General features: G+C 42.7%; 2 protein-coding genes across 4 annotated transcripts in view; one reads left to right on the forward strand and one right to left on the reverse strand.

The window, feature by feature from the left end:
• Window positions 1-2,364: 2,364 nt before the first annotated feature.
• Window positions 2,365-22,128, forward strand: part of RBIS (ribosomal biogenesis factor) — a 158,831-nt gene continuing 139,067 nt past the window's right edge. The window contains exons 1-5 of one of the 3 annotated variants that reach the window (XR_008331430.1): window positions 2,365-2,491; window positions 4,323-4,439; window positions 5,608-5,724; window positions 6,057-6,134; window positions 7,167-7,217. Coding sequence is in view for 2 of the 3 variants with exons in the window: in XM_053395754.1 (XP_053251729.1) it covers window positions 4,326-4,439; window positions 5,608-5,724; window positions 6,057-6,125 (300 nt within the window). In the remaining variant the exon portion in view is untranslated. Of the gene's footprint in view, window positions 2,492-4,322; window positions 4,440-5,607; window positions 5,725-6,056; window positions 6,135-7,166; window positions 7,466-22,128 lie in introns of those variants that run through there. The other 2 variants (XM_053395754.1, XM_053395755.1) reach the window with 2 other exon arrangements.
• Window positions 6,183-20,630, reverse strand: E2F5 (E2F transcription factor 5). Its single transcript, XM_053395745.1, has 9 exons — window positions 20,089-20,630; window positions 14,526-14,635; window positions 13,881-14,042; window positions 13,038-13,081; window positions 12,133-12,197; window positions 10,846-11,107; window positions 10,353-10,541; window positions 9,397-9,441; window positions 6,183-6,916 (listed from the first exon to the last, which is right to left on the reverse strand). The coding sequence occupies exons 1-9, from the start codon at window positions 20,278-20,280 to the stop codon at window positions 6,807-6,809; spliced, it is 1,179 nt and encodes a 392-aa protein (XP_053251720.1). The 5' UTR covers window positions 20,281-20,630; the 3' UTR covers window positions 6,183-6,806.

Below are 22,128 nucleotides of genomic sequence, written 5' to 3' on the forward strand. Positions count from 1 at the left end.
TGTAGGCAAGAAATGAACACGAATGGCAAATTGTTCAGTGCCGTCTCTTGGTTTATCTGCTCCCAAGGCAGCAAGAGAGAGATGCTTGTTGAGAATGAGCACAAAAGGGATATGTGAGAACAAGGAGATAGTGCAAAGAATACTGGCCGGGGAGATAAGCGATTCCCCTTTCCCCAGCCCAAATAATGAAAAACCTGTTGCAACTACGGCTGCACTGGTAAACTGGTGTTGAGCAAAAAGCCTTCAGAAAACCACTGAATTGCTAATGTAAGAGTGTGTGGTACCTCTGAAATAGAACACACTGATCTTCAGCTATTTCAAAACTATGTGAGTTTTCCCCTCTAAGGTTTTGCCTCCATAATAATGTGCTGTCATAAAGTGAGTCAGAACAGCACAGTGGCTAAGAAACAGAATTGTGATTCAGTTCAAATCTCACCTCTTGCCAAAAACTCACGAGCCTCTCAGCCTCAGTTTTCTCTTATCCACAATATGTGGGTAATAATCTTTTTTGTCCTACCTTTCAGAATTGTTGTAGGAATAAAGCAATGCAAGGGCTATAAGAATGCTATGTCTTATCACAAAATGTGCTGTACTGGCAAGTTCGTTCTGTCAGAACTTTAAAACCAGTATGCACTTGAAGGTAGTGCAATTCTCTGTGCACTCAGGCATTTACTTATTTCAGTAGTTTTGTTGTTGGAACAAATTCTTAGCTTCGATGATTGGCAAAAGAATGAAATACCTCTTAATAACCAAACTTCTGGATGAATGCACCCAGAATTCTGTTCTGAGCTATAAGAGAACTGCATAATACCCCAATCTGAAAGGGAACTGCATAATACCCCAATCTGAAAGGGAAAAGTACGTAATTGCGGTCAATATGTCACACAAAAAGAAAACAGAATTCTGGGCTGACCCATGTGCTGTTCAGCAGAGGTCCAGGCAAGCTGAACACAAGCCATTTCTCTTCTTTTCTATGACTTCTTTAGCATTGTCTGCAGCAGTTCTGGGCAAGGTGATTGCTTCTTAAAGGTCCATCCATGTGGCATTTTGAACAGCACATGAGTGTGCAGGCATGTATGCATACATCCAGTGCACACGTCACATCTCTTTATCTGAAATCCTGGACAGCCACTGCTAGTCAGTGTAGACGATTCTAAGATAGATGGACCAATGGTCTGTTCAGTATAAGGCAGGTTCCTATGTTCCTTATCCTTATTCTACAGCATGTGTGGAATAGACCTTAAACAAACTGTGTGAGCTAAAGGGAACCTCTATTTGTACCCCCAAACACCAGTTTTTAGGGAACTGCAGTGAGGATAGAGTAGACTACAGTGGTACCTCGGGTTACAGATGCTTCAGGTTACAGACGCTTCAGGTTACAGACTCCGTTAACCCAGAAATAGTACCTCGGGTTAAGATCTTAGCTTCAGGATGAGAACAGAAATTGTGCTCCGGCAGTGTGGCAGCAGCGGGAAGCCCCATTAGCTAGAGTGGTACTTCAGATTAAGAACAGTTTCAGGTTAAGAACGGACCTCCAGAACGAATTAAGTTCTTAACCTGAGGTACCACTATATTGCCTTCATGCTTTACTTGTAAGCTTGTGATTGGCCACTGGCTGAAACAGGATGCCAGACTTGTGCACACAATACAGCTTTTAAGCCCATTCGAAGCACATTTCACTCCTCAAAGAATTCTGGCCACTGTAGTCTGTAACTCTGTGAGGAGTAAACTACAGAGTCCAGAATTCTTTGGGTGAGGTGGAAATGTGCTTCAAATGCGGTTTAATGTGATCCAGCAACTTTCAACGTGTGTTTTTAAATATATTAAATTTAAGAGCGCATTGCCACCTTCAGTTTGGTGCTAATATTGCAATTTGGGTTATGTTTTCCAAAGTGCCTAGGCAGGTTTTCCCCAACAATGCCATTTTAAAACTGAGATTCCCAAAAATATGTGATCGTCTGCAGAATATACAGCTTTCTACCCTTATTTGTCAAGCATAATTGCCTCTGCTTCCAGTGTTCAGACACTGAGTGTTGCTGCTTATGCAGTGAAAGCCACAAGAGAGTGGTGTCAGCTGGCTTGAGGGAGCCCTGAGGCTTGCGAAAATACTCAAAATACCCAGTGAATCTCCTTTTAGGAACCGCCAAAACAACCCAATGAAGACTGAATATGCTGAACGGGCAGGGAAGGCTGACTGTGTGCATATGTAATATAAAATCAGGTAGAAACAGAAGTTAGTGGCTAAGATCTAATCACACCGCAGCACACACACACAACCCTGCAACTTTCCTCCAGGCGGGCACAGGCAAAGATTCCGCCACCCAGGGGAGCTCTCAGCAGACACGCAGCTTCCGACCCGGCCATATAGCTGGGGAACTCCCTGTCGCTTTCGGATGACGTTAGGCGCCGGCGCCGCACGTGGTGCAGTAGGCAAGGGAAGAGGCTGGAAGCCGGACGAGTTTGTAAGGCGTTGGCTGTGCGTGCAAAGAAGGTAAAGCCGTGGGAAGAGCGGGGTGGGGGGGGGAAGCGTGGGCTCGGACTTAAGGGTGTGCCCGCGTTTTACCCTCGTGTAAGCGAGGTATATAAGCGGCGCAGAGTGCAACTGCGGAACTTTGCCCCCCGCAGGAGGCAGTGATGGCCACCAGGTTTTGTTGGGCAAATTTGTGGAGGGCGACGCTGTTAATGGCTCTTTACCCCCGATGGCTGTGCTCTCTCTTCAAGGACGGAAGCAGCAATGCGCCTACATGCCAATGGCTGGGAACCGGAGGAGGGCAGAGGGGCTCTTGCGCTCACCGTGTCCTGCTCAGGACCGGATTTAGGTTTGATGTGGCGCTGAGGGTTAAACCACAGAGCCTAGGGCTTGCCGATCAGAAGGTCGGCGGTTCGAATCCCTGCGACGGGGTGACCTCCCGCTTCTCGGTCCCTGCTCCTGCCAACCTAGCAGTTCGAAAGCACCTCAAAGTGCAAGTAGATAAATAGGTACCGCTCCGGCAGGAAGGTAAATGGTGTTTCCGTGTGCTGCTCTGGCTCCCCAGAAGCAGCTTAGTCATCCTGGCCACATGACCCGGAAGCTGTACGCCGGCTCCCTCGGCCAGTAAAGCGAGATGAGCGCCGCAACCCCAGAGTCGGCCATGACTGGACCTAATGGTCAGGGGTCCCTTTACCTTTACTAACCCTTTATATGTCCAGCTGTCCTTTGTCAACAACAAATTGTCGCTGTTTTTGGCGTTGAATATATGCTATGTGGTAATTTATGGACCACCTAATAGGTATCTAAAGTCATTTGCACACAACAGAATATGTATGTTATCAAAGTAATTATTGAACTGAAATACAATTAAGAGGAAGTATATTAATAGTGAATTTTTGGGGGTGGGCGTAAGAGAGGGGCCCCCTAACCAATAGCTTGTTTAGTTTATACGTAAAGCTGGCACTGGTCCTGCTTGAGGTTTTCCTGAGGACATCTGCGCGGACTCTGGGATAACAGTCTGCTGGACTGGATGGGCCTTTGGCCCGACCCATCAGACTCTCCTTGTCAATGTAATGTTGCAGTGTATCCTCAGGGCCTAAGAGGAGTGCTCCTGTTTACAGCTCCAACCAGCCGAGAACTCTTATTGGGGAGATTTTCTTCTTCTCCCGTATGCAGCCCTACTTCCCTTGATGTGTTGTAGTTTCTCAGATGTTGGACTACTATTCCCAAGATCTTTGACCATTGGGCATGCTGGCTGGGGCTGATGGGAATTGTAGATTGGGGCCTCAGTGCTGGAAACGGCTGTGCTAGAGGACTGCCAGTGCAACTGGACATTTTATGGCTGTGCGTGGGAAAGGGCACACAGTTCTGGAGAGGATATAACTCATTTTTTCTTCTAGTGCTCCTTTATAGAAGGGATGGGTGCGACCCTGGTTCTCCAGATGTTGTTAGGCTACAGTTCGGATCATGTTCGCAAGATCTGAGTTGGTTCATATGGGGAGAGGTGGTCTGTTGCTCTGCTATGAAGCTGTACTGACTGATTCAGATTACTGGTTGCACCCTGCTGGCCCTTTAAACTTGTTGCTTACAATCTTAATACACTTGACTTAAGTGTGCACTTGAATTCTGGGTTGAATTGTGGCTATTATGTGTCATAGCACTTGAATAGCCAGGAATCTTGGTTTATAGCTTCATTTTATACAAGTCTCAGTTGCTTTAATGGGACTTCTTCCCACATTAGTGTGTAAAACTGCAGCCTTATTTGCATGAAAGATTCAATGAGCTTTTAAGTATTATTGCTTACTACAGCAGCCAAAACACATTATTTAAACTCTTGAAAACAATATTTTAGGCAATGGGCAAGAACAAGGGAAAAAGTCAGAAGCCGATGAATGTATTCCATGTGGCCAACAAGAAAATTGCAAAGGTTAAAAGGAAAGCAAAGCCAGTGACAACAAATCTAAAAAAGGTTAGTTTTAGAAGATTCCTTTTTGCTATTGTTTTAGATTCTTCATTAGTAACATCTTAACAACCTGTGGTGTGCATGAGAAACGGAAACAACTCTAGTGCCATATGCCATTCTTTCTCAACCGTGGGCCCTCAGGTGTTGAACTACGACTCCCATCATCCCCTTCTCACCAGGGATGATGGGAGTTGTAGTCCAACAACACCTGGAGACCCAAAGTTGAGAAAGGATGGCATATGCAATTGCTGAGTGATGGAAGGTACAGGACAGTCTACTAGCCCCATTCTTGACTTCAAATCCAAGGTGAATTAGGGGCGGTGGGAATGGGATTGTGTTTGCTGACCCAACATCTCCATAACTTCAACTGAGGTTAGTGAGGCCAGAAAATATGACCCAGCTCTCCCTCCATATGCATGTAAAGGCAACAACAATACTCACAGAATTGTAGTGCTGGAAGGGCAGTCTTGTCCAGCCCCCTGCAATACAGGAATCTTTTACCCAACATGGGGCTCAAACCCACAACCCTGAGATTAAGAATCTCATGCTGTACGACTATGACTTTCTCTTGGCTGAATAAAGACACAGGTCACTTCTAGATTACCCGTTTAATGAGCATTCATCCTGATTTATTTGCTGAGAGATTAGATGACACTGGCTGTTTAATGATTTGTTTGTGGAGAGATTAGCTAACGCTTTGATGCAATGTAATCCCCCATTTTCCAGTCACTCCTCATCACTTGAGAGTCTGATCTTTTGGGAACATGGGTTTGTTTTAACCAGAGCTCCAAATCAGCTTTAATTGTACAGCCTGAATCTGCTGGAATGGGATTGAATTGCCCCAAGAACAGCAACAGTCTGGAAATGCCTGTAGTAATTTTCTCATGTTTAAAATCTATAAGCCTGATTCTTGGAAGTGAGTGATGCAAATCTATTTTTGCATATTTTTGAAAGACTTCACCCTGCCTCAGCCTAATGAACAAGCTGAGCCATAATGTAAGAATGGTTCCCTTGGTGAACTTTTGAAATCTTAGTGTAGTTTAGTGTCATGTATACCCTCCAAAGTTATTTTAAAACACAACACATTGAGTTTCTATAGCTTACTGCACAGAAAATGCTTTTAGGTTGATCTTGAAATACAAAAGCATAAAATTTGTTATCTTTCCCCCCAAAGATTAATATTGTGAACGATGAAAAGGTTAACATGGTGAATAAGGTATTTACAGAAGTACAGAAAGAAGTTAAGCAATTGTCCAAAGCCATTTCATCAGACTCTCCAAAGAGCTTTCAGGTAATTCTTTTGCATTATACAAAAATAAAGTAAAGCCTCTTTTCACAGTGTACTAGAGCTATAAGGGGAATGTAAACCCATTGTGTTACTTGGAACTTTGTGATATTAATTTATTGCATTTGATTTTGGCATGGAAATCTGTTCCTATATGTTTGGTTCCAAATATCCCCTTTTACTCTTTCATTTGGCATCTGTTATTATATTATATTTTGTTGTGTTACTATGCTGCATTTAGGCTTCAGTTTTCAATAAGTTCGTGGTTATAAGCGTTTTCTTAAATTATACATGGACACTGGACCCAAATCGCTGAGCATGTGTGTTTCCCTGATCAGATTCCAAAAGCTATGGAAGGTGAACCAGCCAATGTGGATACTGCTACTGACTTGCTGTCCCAATTGTAGCACCAAATAGTACGTATTACATCAATATTTGCACCCCCTGATAAATCGGCAAAAAGCAACTCTTTGTATAGTTTTATTTTTAAAATCTTGTTAATGTACAAGCATTGGCACTCTTTTAATACAAACTACAAATAGTGCTTTCCTAAATCTAGGAATGTGGAATGTCAGAAGTAAAAAACAGAGAACAAAATAAAGTGCTAATTAAAAAGGCACTCCACAAAAGTGTTCACTGAAACAATGTAGCATAAACTAGTTAATGCCCTTCATTCTACAATTGGCAGTGGAAGTTTTAAGACATAAAAGGTCAGAATTTTGGAATGATTGTAGAGGATTTCCAGGTGTATAAAACACAGCAGTCTGGAGTTGTACAGGAAGCAGAGTTGGGCTTATGAAACTTTGGTTCCTAAAGAACAAATTAAAAAGAACTGGGGCTTTCAAGTAACTGTATTAAGCTACTGTAACATCTCTAGGAACACCATTCCCTGCACTGCAGTAAAAGGAAGCTTCTGTTTTACTGAGTTTATAAGTTGATCAAAATAATGAAGTACAAGGAAGAATGTACACCCAGCGTTGGTGAACTACAGAAGTTTTACATTCATTATTTTAAATACTTGTGTTATGAAATTAAGTCTACAATATTATATCGTTAGAGGTAGATGAGGCAATCTGGCTGCATCAAATCTAGTAGTTCAGTATCTGCACATCAAAGAGGTCACAGACTCCTTCGTTATCATCCAGGTTGAAGTTGTAGTCATCTCCAGGAGTAGGAGAGAGCCGTAAGAGGGGGAAGACTGCATAGGGGAAAAGAAATATCAATTTAAGCACAGTTTGTGTCACACAGCTACAGTACCAGTCCATTGCAAATGAACACATAACTATCCTGATGCCTAGTTCTGAATTGGCATTATTATTCTCCCGGCCTCCAAAACCATTATCATTGCTGCCACATTCACCCAACATCCCGGAAGGCTGTTAAGGCGCACTACATTTACTGTACTGAAAATGTAGAAGTGTTAAATTGTATTTTCCCCACCCCCTCAGGTATGAAGCGGAAGGGACAGCTCACAACCAGCTTATACAATTTGGAAAAAGCAACTGGAACGCCTCTGATGGAATAAAAAAAGACATGAGATGCAATGGTCTTCAGGCAACAGCAGAGACGTTGCACGAGTTATTTAAGATGAAGACTCCCATCCATATGGTGCACATATAGAAGGGGGCTAAGTCATTTTTCTGAACAGGTGGGCTAAAATTGTGGGCCTCTGAAACAGCAAGTGCACTGAAGTGAAGCAACCATTTTTTAAAAAGCCTATCAACCACAATTATAAAATTAAAATTTCTTTGTTGGCTTGTTAATGTTACGCAACAAGGTTACAAAGAAAGCGGTTGTTGAATTTGCTTGCTTCATTCGGAAAAAAGTTATGACTGAGAACATTTATTTTTTATTTACAGCTGAAGTGCAAAACCATTTCACCAAGATGCTAAAGATCAGAAACATCTTTGTTTGAGAGAAAACTTAATCCAAAAGGAAGCTTAATTATTATAGGGGATAGTGGGACAACCTAAAGCTGATTTAGTGGTGGAAAGCCCCCACATCCTCCTAATTCATGGGCAAATTCAAAAGGGAAAAACACTATATATGGCATTTGAGAAATTTGTGGGGAAAGCTTGGACCAGGCATGCTGCTGGTACAGACTCCTTGTACACAATTTGGCAGAGCAAAGATTTATTTTGCAATGCAGTTCATGCACCACTGGCAATTATTAGTGTTGGAACATGACACTTTTTGGATTGTGCAAAAAGAAAACTCGGGCAGAGTCTGCTGAAGCATTTCATAAGGGACATTCTCCTGGTGAGTTTAGTTTGAGATTCATGTTCAACAATCTTCCTGTATTGGCACAGGGGCATCATGGGTCGAATCTTGACTAAAATTGTTAAATTTTAGCCTCACTAATTCCAATAGGCCTCAAGTTCAACCAGTGTGCTAGTCAGGATTCAATCCCATGTGTGAAGTGTAAAACAAAATGAAGCTTTGGACAGGGGGAAACTACTAGCAAGAGGAGGAGTAAAACTGGAGGGGTAAAAGTCTGTTTCAAATGTACATGTTTGTAGACTGCTCATGCAACAATTTATGATGATCCAACTTCATCCTTGCAGAACAGATGACACTCTTAGAGTGTAGGAAACCAGATTTATTGGGTGATTGTGAGAAAGTCATAATTTATCTCAGGCTAAAGTGAGAAACTCAAGCATACCATCCTGACCTTTGAAGGCTGGTGGGTAAGCTGCTGAATAATTCTGCAAACAGCATGTTGCAATAATTCACAGGTAACAATTTGCAAGTGGGAAAGGCTGTCAGCTATAGGTTCCCCTGCCATTATTATGAAAACACACTCAATTAGATTAGTACAATGGGTGATCTGCTCATTCAGAGTCTGCAATAAAAGGATGCTGTTTCAATTAACCCTGATGAATCCTGGGAGTCTGGAATTGATATTAAAATCTGGAGGCTATGGGTGGTTGCCTGGTGTTTTCAGTGAGCTAATCTCCCAGCTGTTTGCTGGTCTGATTTACTCAATGTAAATCTTAGTGCTTCTGAGTAGTGCCATTCAACTTGCTATATTACTCATCCAACAAATTATTCTAGAATGTGTCATATGAACAACACAATCTAAAGCTACACTCTTATGCAAACTTTTCAGACAGTAAACCCCATTGAAATCAGCAGGACTTACTTCTGAGTAAACACACAGAGGATTGTGTTGATGATGCTACATATTTAAGAAAGTGGGAACTACAGTATAAAATATACTTTGGACCCTAGAGAGGGCTGTGGTTAAAATTGTGGGCAGAAATCATTTTAAAAGCAAACTGCAGTCTTCCACCCTTTCCTTATTTTGTTAGGAGTTTTGCACAGGCAAATGGAAATAAAAATGATAATTTGTTTGACTTTGTTCACATATTTCTTGCATTCCTAAGGAGTGTCCCAGTAGTGTCACCCCAGCATTGTTTATAATGAAAGATTGGAGGAGGGCATACGTACTAAATTTAGGGAAACTCACTGCTTTGTTAACTGCAGGCAGCAGAATGCCCACATGCTCTAAACTCGAACAGGGTAAAAGAATCATGAAATCTAACTGCTTCAAGTATATGTCCACCTAAAACTCTAGCAAAGGGATGCTAAGCTGGCATTTGCAGGGAACTGTTAACTAGTGAAGCAGAGACATCACACTTTGTAAAGAAGGATGAGACAATGAGAACATAAACTTACCATCAGAGGACATCAATTCATCAATGATATCGCTGTTAATTATTCCTACGAACACAAAAAGCAAATTCGTGGCTATCCACATAGACAATAAGATCAAATTGGCTAAAAAACGTTATGAGGCTTTTATATTTCCAGTTGGCATGTGCGGTTAGTCAATTAAACGAGTTAGCTAGCTACAGGTATTTAAGGCTCCTGAAATTTTCCATGGTCTTTTAATATTTCATGTACAGTGGTACCTCCGGTTGCGAACAGGATCCGTTCTGGAGCTCTATTTGGATCCCAAGGAATTCACAACTGGAAGTGCCACTTCTGCGCATGCGTGCACGGCGAAACCCGGAAAAATACTTCCGGGTTTGCTGCGTACGTATCCCGAAGGATCCGTAACCGAAGGTGAACATAAGTAGAGCTCCCACTATAGTCTACTCTTTGGTATCTCTAGTGAAATGGAAATACAGATTGGCTTAACACCCAGCATGATTCTCAAGTTACAGGATTCAGAAAATTACAAAACAAAATGCCATATCAGTTATGAAGAGTATTTTGTAAACTACCATGCACACCTCCTGTTTAGCCTACCCTGGAGGGGTAGCTAGGAGACAATCAAGTACTCCTTTATAGTATTTTCATAATAAAACATGCTTAGTTTTTATGTACAGCCAGCCTTCCCCAAACTGGTGCCCTCCATATACTCTGGATTACAACTCTTATCATCCCATACCATTTCCACCAAAACCTTTTGAACATCTGCTTCAGCACCTCACAAAACAACTACAAAAGCAAAGATACTCTCCTCGAAATACAGCCCATGTTAAGACAGTAAAAAAATAAAAATCCCACAGCTCAACATTGTCACCAAATAGCACTGGGCTGCTTTCTTTTCCTGTTTTACGCTTCAGGACACCAGCAACTGTCCTCCCCCCCTTCAAAGTTATAATCAAACGAAGTATGTAATTTACCTCCAGGCTCATCCATCTTTGCGATGTCAAACGCATTTGGCTTCAGAATACTGTTTACGTCCAGCGGAAGGAAGGACTGGCAGGTATTTGAGCTAGGTGTAGTTTCTGCTATAAGGCTGTTATACAGCTCCGAATCTGGAATGCCAGCATACAGAGTTTCAGGAGTCTGGCTCTCCTGTAAACTGATGTCTACAGGGTGGGAAAGTTCACATTAGAAATCAACAGTATTAGTGCAACGCAAATTTCTGGAACACAACATTTCTGATACAGGCACAAACAAGCTCACATTTTAATATTGGCATGCACTTGCTTTTAGTGATGCTAATGGGAATAGCAAAAATATGTCTAACTAATTCTTAATACATGGGTTTTGCTGCTAGATTTTAGAACACTCACATGTAAGCATTGTCTTCCACCCACAAATCCTTAGCTCAACCTGCCCTCCCTTTATATTTTTAATTTGCTGCTAATTGAGAAAAGGGGAAATCACTACCTGCTGATATATCTGTGACTGGTGGTATCCGTGGAAGGGATTGACCCTGATGAGGAGGATCTCTAGACTCCAACTTTTGAGGATCTACATTCACTTTAGGAGAAATCAATGGAGCTGGCAACTGAGATGGAGGTTGCATGAGGTCATCTGGAGGAGGTACCGGAAAAACCACTGGCTTTGAGGAACTGGACTCTTTGTTTATAAGCAACACATGGATGGGCCCCGAATGACTCTTCAGATTGATCTGGTATTTGTTTTGTCTCTTTAGAAAGGAAGCAAAGTTAAAAGGTAAAGTCACCATCCTTTATCGCAGTAGGCTTAGCAATTAAGCCAAACTGGACTGAAGTAAAAAAAAGGGGAAAAAAACAGGTGAAAGCTGTGTACTGAACAGGTGAGAATGTGCTAGTTGAGAAGTTGAAATCATAAAGAACGACGATACAAGTACACAAGTATAACTCCTCACCTCTAATCTACATCATAACCCAACATATCTTCACATGGTCAAGCTGTTTGGAAGCTAATTTTGCACACTGAACGCGCATCCTGTCTCAGAACTGCATCAAAATTTCAGTGAATGTTGCTGCTGCCTGTAGTGATAATACTTTTGCTTTATACTAGTGATGCGAAACCTCTGGCCCCCGAGCCTAACCAGGCCTGCCAGAGCTTCCCATTTGGTGCATGAAGTCATTTGAGCCAAGCTGCAACCACCTATCCTTCTCCTGGTGTCATATGACATTAGGTGAGGGACAGGCAAAGTCATGGCTTCAAATAGTGCCAAATTCAAACCATTCAGAAGGTAATGTTCTGGGTTCATTGGAAATTTAGATGGTACCACTCACTAATTCTCTCATGGATCAGGATGTGAACCATCATTTGGAATAGCGGTCAATTTCCTCCTTCCAACTGTGACAAAAAGCTATTTGTATGACTTTTGCTAGCAGCAAAGGAAACTTGAAACTGAAAATGTGGAGCAAGTATTTCCTCCTGGAAATTCTAAAAAAAACCCAAACCTCTATTATATAAGTATGTTTCACTCAGGCTCATCATAAATAACTATCAGTAATTTAATAGTTGAAGTGATGAATGCTGCATGTTTCAAAGAAACATAAAAAATTAACAGAACACAAACTAGGTATAGTATTCTATGTTATTAATTTAGCAAATTTATTATGTAAGCACAAGCCCCAGTTAGAACATATACACTACTTGGGTCCAAAACCTTTTTTTAAAAAAAAATATTATTAACATTTGCTAACCACACAGATTAAAAGAGCTGTTTATACATACCACATGAGGTACAGGAACTTCTAACTGTGTGCCAGAAGGAGCCTGAATTGCTAGTAGTGTATCCCCTGATTGTGGAGTAATTGTCACATGTTAGCTGAATGCATGCACACACATTCCTGGATAGTATACAGGGCGGTTTTGTTTTGTTTTGAACTGCCTGAAGGACATGGCCAATGGGTCATGAAAACATGTCAGAATAAATATACAAAATAGAATTCAGCATACTTGCAGAGGTTTATATGATCAAATAAGATATGCTATATTTCAGTGTGAAAAAAGCAATACAGGAGGGCTACACTGTATAAAGAGAAATCATGTTTTTAATGGAAGAAAGTCTTAAGTGATCCTAAACTGCCATTTCACTTCCCCATATTCTACCAGCTTTATTTTCCCACTCCTTTCGCACGCAAAAATCTGGTGCTGTCTTTGCTTTAGCACATTTACTCTGAAATTAAGGGCCACTGTATTCACATAGGGCTTACTTTCTCGTGTTTTAGGATTGTAGCTGAAGTCCAGGTCTACATAAAGCAGGGGCAGAGAATATGCAGCTCTCCAGGTGTTGTGAAGCTGCAACTCTCATAAACCACAGCCAGCATGGCTAATAATTAGGGATGATGCTACTGCCTTATAAACTCACATCTGGAGAGCCACAAGTTCCTCACCCCTAGCAGAAAGTGAAAGAACTGGCCTTCTGCTAAGGAGTTTGGAGGATTTCTTTTGGAATAAAGGTATATCCTGTCTCTGAAAATCAGTTCTGAAAAACAGAAAGCTAACTCAAACACTATTTTAAACGAATGCTATGTGATGAACTTTAGCACTAACTGATAAGGGGACCATATAGTGAACACAACTGGGTTTTCTCCTGGCACCATTTAACAAACATGTCAAACTTCTCAGCAACTTACCGTTGAAGCAGTCACAAATGTCTTCATGAGTGATGTATGAAAAAGTGGTCTGTGTCAAGGAAAGTTTAACATGATACTGCTGACCTTTTTCAAGTACGTTTTAGGAAATTTACCAGGCTAGTTAGGTAGTTCTGTTTCAATATTTTGCCTGTCATACCCTGGACTAATGACTGAAATTGCAGAGCTAAAAACACATTCATTTTAATTATTAAACAAAATTTATATACCATTTGATTGTAAGAAAGCTGTTTAGCAAAAAACAGCCTCTGCCCATTTTATATCTCGGGTATTAAAAAGTCCCATTAGCCTGAATCCAAAGGTGCTGTTGCATGAATGGAAAAAAATTCTGTTCAGACAAGTCACCCAATTCACTGCTGCCCAAAAAAGGACTCTGAGGATGAGGGAGGATCTGGACCAAGATGCAATATGGTACAGAGGGCTGCAGCAATGGGGGAGTAAATGAAAAAGGAAGCACTGCCTTGTATGAGAATGCTTTCCATTCTTGAAACAGCACTTGTGAACACGAGACTTCTGTGTAAACATTGAATAGGATCAAATTGGTAGCTAATGCTAAGCTACCAACATAATTTTGTCCTTAGTTGGCCATGTATGCCATTTTGCCTCCTGATGGCACTTCCCTTATTAATCCACTAAGGGTCTATGTTCCCACAACTCATTTTGAATAGCCAGACAGAAAATTAGTATCAACTGTTGTCAAACCCCTCAAAACTCCCATTTGAGAAAATGCCCATCACTTATTCCATCTCCATTTTCTGTGTTTCACCGAGGCATAGCAGCAATAATTCCATCTGCAAGAATTACACAGCATGTTTCAAAGGATATCATTTATTTGTGGAATCTTCCTTGACATTTTTTATGCTTTGCTGTAACCACAGTTTCTGCTGATCCAGCTCCTTTTCTTTTAGCTCCAATTCTTCAATTTCTGCTTCAAGGTACCTCAGTCTATCTACGACTTCCTTCGTATTGCAACCAGCACCTACACCTCTTAAGAGAGAGCAAAAAAATTCAATGCTACTGTAAATGAGTAACAAAAAGGCAAAAGTAGAAAAGATATCATAGCAGCTGAAATTTTAATTCTATAAATAGTGAAATAACAATTAAGTTTCAATTGCATTTTGATTCTGTATGATATGAGTAGGGAGACTTTCAAAGGTTGCGCACAAGAGAGACAATCCATCTCTTTCTTGGGGTTTTCATGTGTAATTTTCTGCTGAACTGTGGAGCCTCTGTTGCCTGACGAAAGGGTTTGCATTTGTGGCAAAATATACTTCCAGGTCCTGACAAACAACTGCCTGGAGACTAGTGTCTGCAGAGAATACGAAAGCTGGTATTGCTGACATACGTCGTTTTCATTAGATATATACCTTGTTTTCGTTACATAAATACCTAACAATGATAACATTCATCTGTGAAGGAAAACGGCATTCTGTATTTCTATGTAAGAAAATTAAAAATCAGTTATCTTACTTCCACTGGATGCTGTTTTTTGACTTTTTTTCTATGAGATCTATCCCTTCCAAAACATTGGTGATGTCGTAGATCCGCCTTTTTTGTCTTACAGCAAGTGTGTCGGCAGCCTGGTAAGATAAAGAATAATTTATGCGGATGAAGGGCAAAAGGGGAGGCTCATTAGACAGCTTCAGTGAAGCTGTACAAGCCTCCTAGAGAATATTAATCACAAGCCTAAAAGGGTAAATCTTCAACCTGCCACAGTCACAGATGCGCAGTTAGATGCGTTAGACCACCCTCTCTGACTCTTGGACAGGGACAGTAACCTTCAAACAAAATGCCTAAAAGGATGACCTCCTTAAAACATGTCCACAGAATTCCACACATGGGAATGAGTTCTTTCAGAATTAGCCATGCATGAGAACAAGGGAAATGCAAAGTGGGGCTGAAAAGACAACATGCTTTCCTTGAGCAGGATGTAAAGGAATAATCTGCCATTTCATTTCTAAATATGGGAACAAGATTTGTGGAAGGGAGTAGGATGACAATGCATTGTATCAAAGGAAGATAAACTTCTTAATGTCACTTATGGAAGAGCAGTGTTATTATGGGCTTTGCTATCATTCCAAAATATAATGGCAATGGTTAAGATTGAACCTCAGTAACGAACACCACCAAACAAATGAAATCATGGACCTTTTGAGTAAAAGAAGTAATGAGGTAAAAAGGGGGAAAATCTGGGATGCTCAAGAGGTATGCTCTAGAACACTTTATGTTGTTGAACTGTTGCTGAAAGCAATAGCATAAAGAATAAAATTTAACCTGCAAGTAACAGCCAACGTGATTAGCAGCCTAAGCTCTGAGCCTCAAATTTTTGCATTGGCATGGGTCCAAGACTCTTACCAATGTAAATTCTTTAAGGATCAAGCTGCCTGAAACTTCCACCCCCTGCTCATATTCCACCAGAGACAAATTTCACTTTAATATTTTTTTTGTGAAAGACCCCTATTTTGCTTCACCCCCTAATCCAGTTGTTCATTAACCCACATATATACATACACACTTTTTGGCAGCAATGAAAAACACATTTTTCAACTGTAGCTTTTTCATCCACATCTACCAGCAAAGAAGCTGTTACTTTGATCCAACCTATAACCATCAATTAAGGTGAAGGTAAAGGACTCCTGGACAGTTAAATCCAGTCAAAGGCGACTATGGGGTGCGGCACTCATCTCGCTTTTCAGGCCGAGGGAGCCAGCGTTTGTCCACAGACAGCTTTTCGGGTCATGTGGCCAGTATGACTAAACTGCTTCTGGCGCAACGGGACATTGTGCTGAGTACCAGAGCGCACAGAAACGCCGTTTACCTTCCCGCTGCAGCGGCACCTATTTATCGACTTGCACTGGTGTGCTTTCGAACTGCTAGGTTGGCAGAAGCTGGGACAGAGCAATGGGAGCTCAGCACTGTCGCATGGATTCAAACTGCCGACCTTCTGATCGGCAAGCCCAAGAGGCTCAGTGGTTTAGACCACAGTGCTACCTGCGTCCCCTAACCACCAATTAAGGGCTTCCTCTCCAAATCCATGCTTATATTTGATCATTCAACACTAAAGACAATCCTAACCACAAAATTAACATTCCGCTTTCCATCAGTCCAGCTCCGCTGGAGGGATGTGTGCAGAGAAACCAGACTTTTGCATAGTTGGAATGAAACCTACTGTACAAAGCTAAGAGTTACATTTATTGCACTTCCCACTTTTGCCTCTGGTCCATCCACTTCTGATACAAGCCTTTTTGCAATGTTCCCCATAAGGAACTTCAGCTCTTGGGTTGAAAAACATTCCTCATTCCTGCTTTAATTGGAGGGAAGATGGAATCTTAATGTGGCAATGTGCACCTAAGACCTAGTTTGTACACTCAAAGATCATTTATTTCCCCAAGGTGGAGTGGATGCACAAGACCCCCTCATCTTGCACACATGTAAACCCCTACATAAGATATCCCTTCCCCTATCCCCCTTTTTAAAGGGGAAGGCATGTACACTCCATTGGCTCCGATGAAGTTAGCTAAATTTAAATCCCACTGAAATCTTCAGTACATCTAACTTAGACTAGATCCATCCCTTTAGGTAAATATAAGGAGCGCTCATGTTACATGCCCTTTATGCTGAGTGATCGATGGAAGAAGGTGAACATGCATGCTATTCTGTCACGAAAAAAGGGACTTTATTTGGGCAAGTGTATGAATCTGCCCTTTGTTGGAGTATAATTATAGTTGCGTTTACTTTACCCAGCTGAATACAAATGTCAGCTGAATTATTGAAAATAATCTTCATTATGTAGTGCAAGAGCAAAGAACTAATCTACTTCGCTAGCAAAATTATTCTGGTAGGTTGATCCCAGGCAAGTTTACTTGAACACAAGCTTAAAAGAACTAGCTGGAGCTTATTTCTGGGCAAGCCTGCATAAGTTTACATATTGCTGTTTCTGTATGTGTATAGGGTTATTGTTGAACCTGAATCTGTTTTTAATTAAGTGGATTACAGACCTTTTGTTATAGGGGACAAATAAAATAAGGAGTAGCAAGTTTACCAGAACTCTGGAGCAACTACACAATTTATTGCAACTCACCTCGGCGGAGGTTGCTAATAGTTTAATAGCAGTTTTAAATGTTTTACAATCTTTGCCTTGTATATTTGCTCAACGGTTCTGGGAAAGAGATCATTGTTATCCTCACAGAAATAGGTGGCAGTTTGCCATGGGCCGTCAATGGAATGGAGAACTAAATAGGAATTTGAACCCGTGTCCAATTCCAGGCCTGGTGCCAGTTGATCACAATTCCCCTATTAGCGGTTCAATTAAAACCCCTCAAAATCTCTCTCAAAAAAAGCGCTTCATTTTTTGCCACAATTATTGTTATTATTAATGATTAAATTTGTACACTGCCCTATACCTGCAGGTCTCAGGGCGGTTGACAGGATAAAATCACGATATAAAAACACAAAATACATAATCATCGCATCAGGATGAGAGAGAAAAGATGTGGCAGATCTCGGTCTCAGCCAGGCTATGGCGTATATCCCCAATCCTGGCTCAGCAGAAGATATGCTGGGGTAACTTGCTCAATGTGGCTTGGCCAATGCAAGTCCCCCAGAACTGGCTTCCTGGTGGTAGGATCGACCAGAGGATACTTAAACTGGATCCTAACTCTGTTCAGCTCAGTCACGTGACTTGGCAACCTGGCAGAACTTACACTGGCAAAATGGGTGGTGTGAGTCAAAATCTATTTTGTTTGGTCCTCTGGCAGGCTGGGGCCAGCTCAGGTGGCAGTAGTCGTGCTCTCGAAAGGGGTTGGATCTGGCACAACTTTACGTTGACCCCTGACCATTAGGTCCAGTCATGGCCGACTCTGGGGTTGCGGCGCTCATCTCGCTTTATTGGCTGAGGGAGCCGGCATACAGCTTCCGGGTCATGTGGCCGGCATGACTAAGCTGCTTCTGGCGAACCAGAGTAGCACACGGAAACGCCGTTTACCTTCCCGCCAGAGCGGTACCTATTTATCTACTTGCACTTTGATGTGCTTTCGAACTGCAAGGTTGGCAGGAGCAGGGACCAAGCAACGGGAGATCACCCCGTCGCGGGGATTCAAACTGCCAACCTTCTGATCGGCAAGTCCTAGGCTCTGTGGTTTAACCCACAGCGCCACCCGCGTCCCTTTGGCCTAACAAGCCAGTGTAAATTACAGTGGCTTCCCATAGTTAGGACTACCTGCTTCACATAAGATTCTGCAAGTTCCCCACTTAGATTATAGAAGAAAGCAGGATTCAAGCCACACTTCTCCAAGGGATTCACTCTATAGCCCTTCTGGTTTTGATTGTTCCTCAGTATGCAATACCAATGAACTCTACTGCTGAGCTACACCTCCGTTTCTCCTACTCACCCTAAAAAACAAGCTCAATGAATCCAACTCCTAAAAAGCCCCACCAGCCATACGTCTCTCCAATCCAGATATGCTATAAAAGTTCAGAAGTTACTTCTACTTAAAACCTTCCCTAGGATATATAAAGAGGGTGCTCTATACAGAGATAATAATAATAATAATAATAATAATAATAATAATAATAATAATAGAATTTATTATTTATACCCCACCCATCTGGCTGGGTTTCCCCAGCCACTCTGGGCGGCTTCCAACAAAATATTAAAATAAAATATTCTATTAAACATTAAAACCTTCCCTCCACATGTTTCAAGAACGCAGGAAGGGTCAATTCCCCAACATTTCCACCAGCTTGTCTCGACATAAGCAGGCTTCTGTGCACAATGGGATAAAGAGCACATATTGGGCAAATACAAGTTTTTAAGGGACAAGCTGTAGGATGAGCAAGTGCAGCTGTTTTCAGGACTGGACTTAGACTAGAGTTCAAATCCGTACTCAGCCACAAAAAAAACTTATTGTGCACCTTTGTCTGTGGAGGTAAGAGGGGGTGGGAGAAAAGAGCAGGGGCTACTCCTACTGCCCACAGCTTCTTTACAGAAGTCAGGTAGACTCTTAACCTGAGGGTCGTGGAATCGAGACCCACGTTGGCAAAAAGGTTCCTGAATTGCAGGGGGTTGGACTAGAGGACCCTCGTGGTCTCTTCCAACTTTATAATTCTAGGTTGGGGCAACCTAGAAGCGTGTTCAGGCGCTGGCAACTAGGAGGAAACAGAGCATCAATTTGAAGCAACCGAGCCCTAAACCGCTAAACGCACCCAGGGCAGGGGGGCAAAAGCAAAACCAAATACGCCAAAGCCTGCAGAAAAGGGATGAGTTATTAAAAAGGTGCCTACTCCCAACATGGAACTTTCCCCCTCACCAGATCCCAGTCGAGAGATACCCACCCAGGAAGAATGGCAGATGAAAGTGATGGACTATATGGAACTGGCGGAGATGACTGGCAGAATCCGAGACCAAGATGAAGAGTTGGTGGAAGAAGATTGGGGGAAATTTAAAGTCTATCTACAGAAACATTGTAAAATTCAGGAATGTTAGAAGGATGCTGGAATGAAGTAATGTGGTATTAGCAGAAATGATATAAAAGATTAGGTAAAAATTGATTTTTTAACTGTTGAAAGACGAGAATGTAAAATTGTAGTACATTAAGATAAACTATTAGGATAAAAACCAAGCTGGAAAGGATTTGCTGAAATATTTAATTGAACTAGAATACAAAAAAGGGAGGTGTGAGGAGGTCAGGGAAATAAGGAAATGAAAGACAAGACATGCAAAGATGGAAATGTTTTTAATTGTTCTTATTTTTCTGTATTTTGTATTCTCTGTTTCTTCTTTTTTTCCCTTTCTTTTTATCTTTTTTCACATTTTTGTAACTTTTTTGAAACTTTAATAAATATTATTTTAAAAAAAGAGAGAGAGATCCTCCCGCTGGATCCCTCAGAATATTAAGGACCATCGCACCCCACGTTTTGTGTGTGTGTGTGTGTGTGTCCACACACACACACACACACGCACATGCACGCTCCTCCCTCAGCGCCCGGATCCCACCCGCAGCGCCTGGACCGAAGCCCCCCATCTCCCCCTCACCGCTTTCAGGTCGAGCACGCCGTCCTTGGCCTCCTGCAGGAGGGACACGAACTTGGTGGTGAGCAGCCCCAGGCTCTTCTCATGCCGGCTGCTGTTGCTGCTGGCGCCTCCGGTGCCCGCACCGCCTTCCAGGCTCCCCACGCCGCCGCCATGGCTACTGGAAACCGACTCGGGCAGCGTCACCGCGGCCATGCTGCATCCCCCCCCCGTCCGCCCTCCTCCGGCGGCCCCACGTGGCCCTCCCCCCGGGCTTGCCCTTCCTCCGGCCGCGAGGGAGCCGGGCTGGTCCCCGCACGGAGCAGCTGCCCCGCAGAGACAGAAGAGCGAGCCCTCGTCCTTTTCTCGCCCACCGCCGGCTGGCCTGCAAGGGAGAGGAAGTGACGCCGCCCGCGCAGTTGCCGGGAGACAAAGTTTTGTGTAGGGAAGAGCGAAAGGAAAGGGGGCAGCTGCTCCTTTCCCGAGAAGGTGGAGCCTGAGGGGAGAGAGTTGCTGGGTGGTTGCGCCCCTCTCTCGACCCCCGGGGGGAAACGAAGCAGCAAACGGGGCGGGGAGGGTGGAAAAGACGCCTTCGAAGTGCCCGGCAGTGGTGTTTTCACTCGTTTCTCTGGGGACTTTTCCGCGCAAGGTTGCGCTGCGCGAGGCACGGAAACGCGCGCGCTTGAATTCCGCGCGGCTCCCCTCCTCCCGAGCAAACTTTTCCTGGGGCGACGCTAAGCAGCCCAGACTCCAGCAAAATGATCAGCCCTCCTGTCTTTCCGCCCGGAAAGTAAAGCAACGACGACAAGCCAGGTGGTGGCTTGAGTCCCAGCAGTCGCTTTTCCTTTGGTTCCCGTTGCGAAACTCCCTGCAGGTGTTGAGCAGCGGCGGCGGCGGCGCTTCCCCGCTCCAGGCTTGGTGGGGTTTGAACTCCCCTTTGGCTGCTGCTTTTCCTAGCGCTCAACCAGGTTGCTGTTGTGACTGTGTGAGCAGGGCCGTCTTAAGCATATGAGGCGCCGGAGTGCAAAGATCCGTCCGGCGCCCCCAAAGCTGTTGACCTTTTTTTTTTTTTGGAAAGGTTGCCCAGGGTTGTTTACCTTTTTTTAGGGAGCTGGCATCACGCTTACACATTATCTCAGTACCTTGTGGCGGTAAACTCTCTCTATTCCCATAGGTTGAAACCAGCACAACCAAAATACTCCCCCCCCCAAAAAAAATACCCCATGTCTTGCAAACAGAAATGCTCAGACGGAGACTTTAGGTGATACTGATTTCCTACTTGCAGGGAGTCATTTGTTTTAAAGATTTTAAAAGAGAGGAGAACATTTAGTTTCTGCTGCAGGCTTCCCATGCCTGATCCAGCAGGGTTCTTGTTTATAAACTCTGGCTTTTTCAGTTAAAAGGGTCAGGTGGTAACTAATGGAAAGCTATTACCAGCCAGAATAGACAATACAGGGCTAAATGGACAAAGAGTAGTATCTAGGGGGGAAAACTACTTTCTTCACTTTATTAATGCAATACCATGGTGCCAACTTATTATGAAGTTAACCATTCCTGGTCCCTGGCCCAGATTCTCCAGAATAAACCGACCCCTTTGATTGTATGCTGCCACCCCTGATTTTCATGAATGGGGGAAAGCATAGTTAGGCAAGCAAAGAGGCTTAGTAATCAGATGTCACATTTCTCTTACAATTTATTTTAATGGAGGTTTTCTGGTTGGATCTCTGCATCTGGCATAAATATGAATATTACAAGTAAAGACAACAGCAACTGATCAAAAGATCTCCCGTCAAAACACAAATATTCCTTAGTAGCACATTTACAGAAATAATTAGCATCTCCCTTATCAAACTGAACGTCTATACCACTGCAACCTTTTTAATGAAAACAATACAATGGTCAAGTTGCTAGTGACTTTTGGCAAAATACTTGCAAGAATGTTTCTCAACCTATAATTCATAATGTTTAATTTGATTATAACTGCATTTCTAAAGATGTTCCAAGTCACCCAGGCTGCACAGGTCAGAGAAAATAGTACTTTCACACTTTCTGTTAATGAGAGGC

The sequence above is a fragment of the Podarcis raffonei genome, chromosome 7 (assembly GCF_027172205.1).
Source record: "Podarcis raffonei isolate rPodRaf1 chromosome 7, rPodRaf1.pri, whole genome shotgun sequence".
Taxonomy (NCBI): domain Eukaryota; kingdom Metazoa; phylum Chordata; class Lepidosauria; order Squamata; family Lacertidae; genus Podarcis; species Podarcis raffonei.

What these genes read in the sequence shown, in the direction of transcription:
- E2F5 (XM_053395745.1), bottom strand. Translation starts at nt 20,280, where the DNA reads ATGGCCGCGGTGACGCTGCCCGAGTCGGTTTCCAGTAGCCATGGCGGC. An exon ending in AAAAACAGCATCCAGTGGAA is followed by an intron (nt 14,043 to 14,525) that starts GTAAGATAACTG and finishes CTCTCTCTTAAG; the next exon opens with AGGTGTAGGTGCTGGTTGCA. An exon ending in TGAATTGATGTCCTCTGATG is followed by an intron (nt 6,917 to 9,396) that starts GTAAGTTTATGT and finishes TCCCCTATGCAG; the next exon opens with TCTTCCCCCTCTTACGGCTC.